Raw genomic sequence first — 6473 nt, 5'->3', positions numbered from 1 at the left:
CATTGCAATCTGAAATTGTAATTGTCAACATCTATTATTTGTTCCATCATTTGCAATTGCTTACCAGAGCTGGCTTTTGCAATTGTCTTGTACAGCTTTGCAAAAAAAATTAATGAAGTTAGCAAAAACTGAATGTGACTGTTTTGAACAAAATGTATGTATATTAAAAAAATACGCTATTGCATTATCTTGGTAAACAAATATCAAATTTCTAGCAAGCCATATTTTTAAATAACAAAGAAATTGGAAATGCAAACAATGCAAAGACATAATGAAAAAAATGGAGCATAATTCTAAGAATATTTCTGCAAGTAAACAAAAGGGAACAATCGAAACACAAAATGAAGTTAACAAAAGGAAGCAATGGAAAGACAAAATGAACAAATGCAACAGAACTTTAAGAATATTTCTGAAAGCTAACACCATTGTCAATTGCATTTGTCAAATAAATTGACCATGAGCCTATTTATGAGTTTTACATAAGTGGTGCACCAATTCAACTGTCAAAATATAAAAAGTATTGTCTCTGATTTATGCTAGGTTGCAACTCTAACATATACCAAGGTAAAAAGTTTCCTGCTATTCGTTATGAGCCTATCAGAATGACCATGACAGGGCCGTCATATTGACATTTTTTTTTTTAACTCTAACGGATATGGTTTTTTTTATTGAATCCAGAGAAAAAAGAGTGGGGCTTTGCCGAAGCAGCCCTGATTACATCCTGCTTGTGCTTCTAAAACAGCAGCTATATCTAAACATTTATGGAGGAGTTTCTACAAATTTGTCCTCATTGATGAACAACCACCCTCTGTCCAGAGCGCTCCCTTTGTTAGCCATCAAGTCCGCTTCGGTGTTTGAAGTTCTTAGTATATGATAGAATTTGTAAGATGCAAAGGATGAGAGCACTCTTTTCAGTCTTTCCAGTGTTCTATTGAGACCTGCATTTCTGAATAACTCTCCAGCGTTCAGCTTCTTTATGAGGATCTCCGAATCTCCAAAAATCTGAATGTCCCTGATCCCTTTATCTCTGGCAATTTGACAAGCTTTAAGAAGGCTGAGCAGTTCTGCTTGATTGTTAGTCTTCAAACCAAGACCCCAGTAGAAAGAATCGTTGGAGCGCCCTTCAGGGGAGAAGATGATCCCGCCGGCTCCCGAGGGACCGGGGTTTCCTTTAGAAGCCCCGTCAAAGAAGATTGTATAAGAGTTTTGGGCTCTCCACCAGATCTGGAATGTTTCATCTGCGTCTCTCTTCTTCCAGGGTGGGAGCTCTAGATTAGGAGAAAAGAGGATTTTTCTGTTTTGTAAGTCAAGCTTTCCAATCCACCGCTTCTCTATCTGCTGAAGAGATGCATCCTCTTTATAATACTGTTGCTGCACCGTTTCTAGAAGAAGGGATCTAGCCTTAGCTGCTACTTGCAAGCGAGTTAGATGGTAATCTTTAAAGACCTTCTGGTTACGGGCCAACCAGATCTTCCAGCAGACAAATTTGGGCAATGCGTTCCAGATTTTATACCAAATCGATTTTTGAGGGATATGCCGAGAGTAACGGTGGCTCCATTCGGCAAAGAGGTCTGGAACTGATATCTGAGCGGGGGAGCTTATAAGCAAATCTTGGAGCGTAAAATTCCATACATCCTTTGCGTACTGGCAGTCGATGAAGAGGTGTTGAGCTGTCTCAGCGTTGCTTCTACAAAGGGCGCACCAGTGAGGGCCAGCGAAGTTTCTTTTTACTAGATTGTCACCTGTTAGAATCTTATTGTGTATCAGTGTCCAGACAAAGAAGTTGACTTTCGGGAGCGCTGTGGGATCCCAAACGTATTTCCAGAACGCCGGACTGTGTTTGCTATTTCCCGATGTCTGGAATGCTTTATAGCCTTCAGCTGCTGTGTAATCTCCAGAATGGCCCCAGCCCCATCGGTCTTGCATCGATCTATGTATCGGTGCGGCCTCTTCGATCAGGTCCAGAAATAAATTCAGTTGCTGTTGCAGATGTGCTGGTGGAGCAGGGATTGCCCAACCTACCCAATCGCCTCTCTGATCCCAATCGGATATGTCAAACAGACTTAACTTCCCACCTGTAATTAACCAGTCTCTTAGTCCTGCGATTTCCTCATTTTCGCTTAGAGGATTTCGCCCCATTATCCTGTCCTGCCAGAGTCGGATTTTCTTGCCATTCCCTGGGATTCTGTAGATGTTTCGATTGAAGATTTTGCTGCTTTTGTAACAGAGCTTCCACAGCAGAGTACTGTTTGCTATGTAGTCCAGATGGAGGTTTCTCAAATCAGTTCTGTTTGTATACTTTGATCGTAGAATGACACTTACAGGAAGACTTGGCTCTTTAAACATTTTCCACAGGATTTTGCTGCCTAAGGCGAGATTGACCAGAGAAGGTTCTCGGATTTGCAATCCTCCTTCCTCGATGGGTTTCTTGACCGTTTCCCAATTTACAAGATGAAGTTTCTTATCATTGCCCCTGCCTCCTTGCCAGAGGAAATTTCTAAGGAGAGAGGAGATTTGGTCCATGATATTTCTGGGGGCGAGCAGAAAGGCTGCTTGATAAATTATTAAAGAAGAGAGCTAAGATTTGATTAGTATGACCTTACCTCCTTTTGTCAGCCAGTATCCTCCCCATTTCAAGATCTTGGACTTGAATTTGCAGATTATGTCGGTCCAAAGCGATCTCTTATTCACTCCTGAGATTATGGGTAGGCCGAGATATCTGATTCTCTCCCATTGTGAATGCCCTTTGAATCCAAGAGAGTTAGCTATGTTATTGAGCTCCTGTTGATCTGTATTCCAGCTGTAGACTTCGCTTTTGCTTTCGTTTACCAGTGCTCCTGAGACTTTGCAGTAGCTCCTAATGACCGTGCCGAAGGCCTTTGCAATTCTGATTGAGGCGCCCCCCAGAAGGATCGAGTCATCTGCAAATAATGCATGGTTCATAGGGCTTGCTCTGTTGGAAGGTTTGAGGCCCGGAATGGATCCTGACAGTCTTTCAGCTTCAAGTTTTCGACTTAATGCTTCAGCCAGTATGATGTAAAGATAGGGAGAGAGCGGGCATCCCTGCCTGATGCCTCTCTTGGCTTTAAAGAAGTTTGCAGGTCTGCCGTTTATGAGGGGAGCTATCCATGGGTTGTTCATGCAGGCTTTTAGAAGATTGACAAACTGAATGGAGAAGCCAAAGGAGAGCAAGACTTTACTTAGAAATGTTCTATTGACTCTGTCGAACGCATTCGCCATATCTAACTTTATGAGCATACCTTTCTCTTTTCTCTGCTTGCTTGAGTGTACGGTCTCCTGAACTTGAATGACGTTGTCCAGGATGTGTCTACCTTTCACAAAGCCTCCTTGAGATGTAGTGATGATTCTAGGGAGCAAGGGCTTCATTCTGTTGGCCAACAACTTTGCCAAGATCTTATAGGAAGCATTACATAATGAAATTGGCCTGAATCTGGTAAATGTTTCCGGGTTAGAATCTTTGGGAATCAGAGCTAAGTAGGTTAAGTTAGTGTTGCCGCCTACTTTGGCTTTAGACGTGAATCCCTTTATCATCTTTTGTAGATCATTTTTTATGATATCCCAGCATACTTTGTAGAAGTGAATGGTAAATCCGTCCGGCCCGGGGGCCTTGTCGGAATCCATGGACCAGATAGTTTTGATTATTTCTTCCTCTGTAACAGGTTTGCATAATTCTGCGTTGTCCTCCAGAGAGATTGAGGAGGGGATATGGTTGAGAAATTCTGTTTCCTCCATTTCTTCACCTTGGTCATCCGAGCTGTAGAGATTCTGAAAGTGTAGTTCTGCAGCTTCTTTGACTTGCTGATTGCCCTTGCAGATTTGGCCCGCCATAGTCTTTATTTCTGCTATATGATTCCTTGACAATCTAGCTCTGTACTGCCGGTGGAAGTAGGAGGTATTGCGGTCCCCTCCTTTCAGCCACAGGCTCCTAGACTTTAATCTCCAGTATTCTTCCTCATTTCTAAAAGATTGGTAGGCTGCTCTCTGCGCTTTTATTTCCTTGTCCAAGAGGTTTTCATTAATGTTTTTACATTCCATGTCATTTTGAAGGGAATGCAAAGCCTGGACTGCTGCAACTCTAAGAGAGGTGGGGTTGGGAGTTGGTTTCTTGATCCACTCCTTCAATGCTTTTTTGGTGAGCTTCAATTTTTGCTCCCAAACAAAGCTTGGGGAACCTGAAATGGATATGTTCCAAGATGCTTTCACCGTGTCCATAAAGCCTTCTCTTTCAATCCATTGAGGAGAAAAACGAAAAGGGATGGGACCCAAATCCTCTTCGTCTTCTAAACAGAGCTGTATTGGCTTGTGATCCGAGGACAACTTGGGCAGAATTTTTGTTGTTATGATTTTCTTATTCATGAGGAGGGATTGCACTAGAAAACGATCAAGGCGAGCAGAGATATGATCTGTTCCAGTTCTGTTATTTGACCAGGTGAATAAGCCTTGGATTGGATTAAAATCTTGGAGATCCCAGAGCTGAGCAAGTTCCTCCACTACACCCACCATAGGGTCCTTGGAGTCAGAACCTCCTCTTTTTTCTTTTGCTTTCAAAACAATATTGAGATCTCCAGCGAGAATGATGTTATTAGGGGTTTCCTGTTCAAGAAATTCTGCCAAAGATTTCCAGCAGTCTCTTTTTTCTGAATAATTGACAGGTACATATAGATTGACTAGAGAGATAGATAACTTACTTGAAATGTGGGTTATTTCTGTATATATCCAGTGCAAGGTCTCATGAGTGCTGATGAGTTGGAATTGTTCTTCGTTCCAGAGCGTTGCCAGACCTCCCGAGGATCCCCGAGCGCTGACAGCTATGCCTGAGTTTTTCTTCCATTTTGATTTGCTGGTATCTAGCAGGGCTTGTCCTGCTATCTTAGTCTCTTGGAGCATGAGGATATCAGTAGGTTCCGATTTTAAGAGGTCCTTAACTGCTTCTATTTTGGCGGGGTTCCCCAGTCCTCTGCAATTCCAAGAGACTAACTTCATTATTTACCTATGCTTGGGGTGGAGCCGCCCTTGGATGACCTGGGCCTGTTACTTCTTCCGATTGTCATTTCTATCGTGGATTGGCTCCCTTGTGTTTTGAGCCTTTCTGCTTCTTCTTCTCTTTTTTCCTTGCGGGATTTCCTTCCGGGTCTTTTTAAAGGTCTCTCAAAGAGTTCTTTCTCTGAGGACTCAGAGCTTTCAGCTGGCTTTTTCTTCGTGATTTCTGCATAAGTGGGGCTTGAGGGGCTGCCTTGGGTGACTTCGATGTGAATGTCTCCCCCTCCCTCATTGCTTACAGGATGGGTTTCCTCATGGTTCTCTTTTGCCTGGTCTTTGATCGGTGGATCTGGTTGCGCCTCCTCGGTTCCTTTTACATTTTCTCCTGTCTCCTGAGTTGGGATGACTTTGTTCCTGTCTCTTGTTGCTGCACTTTTTCCTGTGTCCTTCTTTGCTTGGGCTGCTCTCTGGACTAGGGTCCATTGCTCTCCATTCTGTTTTTCAGCCTGGTCCTCAGCTTTCTTCTTACAATTCTTGGCAAAGTGGCCGTAGCCATGACAGTGTCTGCATTTAAAGGGGAGCTGCTCATAATCGAGCTCTTGGATGTGCGTCCATCCTGCCACCGTAAGCTTGATCGCTTCAGGCAATCCTTCTTCAAGGTCCACTTCGACGCAAATACGCGCACAAGAATATTGGTCTCTTCTTACAGCCTGGTCTATATACTTGCCTAATGCGTTCCCAATAGTCTGAAACGATTTTTGGTTCCAGCAGTGAAGGGGCAGATGGGGGAGTCTTACCCACACCGGCACAGCAGATGGGACGTCTTGAGAGGGATCAAAGTCTGGGTTCCATTGATTTAAATACAGTCCCTGCGGCCCCATGAAATAGGGGCCATTTCTGAAGATTAAGCTTCTGTCTTCCGAGCTTTCAAAAACAAAAACGAAGTACCCTTTGCCCACGAAGTAACTCTTCACTCCGTTTTTTATCAGAGGTTGCCAGTTTCTTTGGGTCCAATCCTCCACGGATTTGGGGGAGGGCCATAGGCCTGTAAACTGGCCTATGAGGCCTTTTTCTGCCAAGTTCAGAGCAGCTTTGCAGGTGTCCTCCTCTGGCAGGGCAACAGAGGGAATCGAATCCATCCTTTTGATGAATTTTTGCTGAGTCGCTGTGGGAGACCGATTTGTTCCATTCGCTATCAAGTTTCTGAACGCTTTAACTTCGGGGGGCGGATCCGCAGGGGGGGCAGAGCTCTCAGGAGCCTCCATCTGGCTGCAGAGGGAGGGGCGAGGCTGTGCGCAGAGGCGCAGCAGCCTGAGCGACGCCGCAGACACTCAGAACCCTAGCTTGAGAGCGAAGGGTCGGGCCGCGCGCAGCAAAGTCCAAAATTGTGAATAAATTTTGAGAAGCTGTCATATTGACATTTTTGAAAACTGGTTATGAAGCAACATATCTTCTCAGCCATACTTTTATCA

General features: G+C 44.0%; 1 protein-coding gene across 1 annotated transcript in view; it reads right to left on the bottom strand.

The window, feature by feature from the left end:
• Positions 1-759: 759 nt before the first annotated feature.
• The window catches only part of LOC149259975 (uncharacterized), a 42737-nt gene continuing 37023 nt past the window's right edge, over positions 760-6473 (bottom strand). Inside the window, exons 4-7 of the mRNA XM_089455992.1 lie at positions 5044-6312; positions 4710-4978; positions 2604-4628; positions 760-2549 (exon numbers count right to left, since the gene is read on the bottom strand). Of these exons, the coding sequence (XP_089312118.1) occupies positions 760-2549; positions 2604-4628; positions 4710-4978; positions 5044-6312 (5353 nt within the window). The remainder of the gene's footprint in view (positions 2550-2603; positions 4629-4709; positions 4979-5043; positions 6313-6473) is intronic.

This window comes from Pinus tabuliformis, chromosome 6, assembly GCF_031772625.1.
Source record: "Pinus tabuliformis cultivar Carrire ecotype Pingquan chromosome 6, CPIR1, whole genome shotgun sequence".
Lineage (NCBI taxonomy): Eukaryota > Viridiplantae > Streptophyta > Pinopsida > Pinales > Pinaceae > Pinus > Pinus tabuliformis.
The sequence above is the reverse complement of the archived record's forward strand: the minus strand, read 5'-3'. Positions and strand labels throughout refer to the sequence as shown.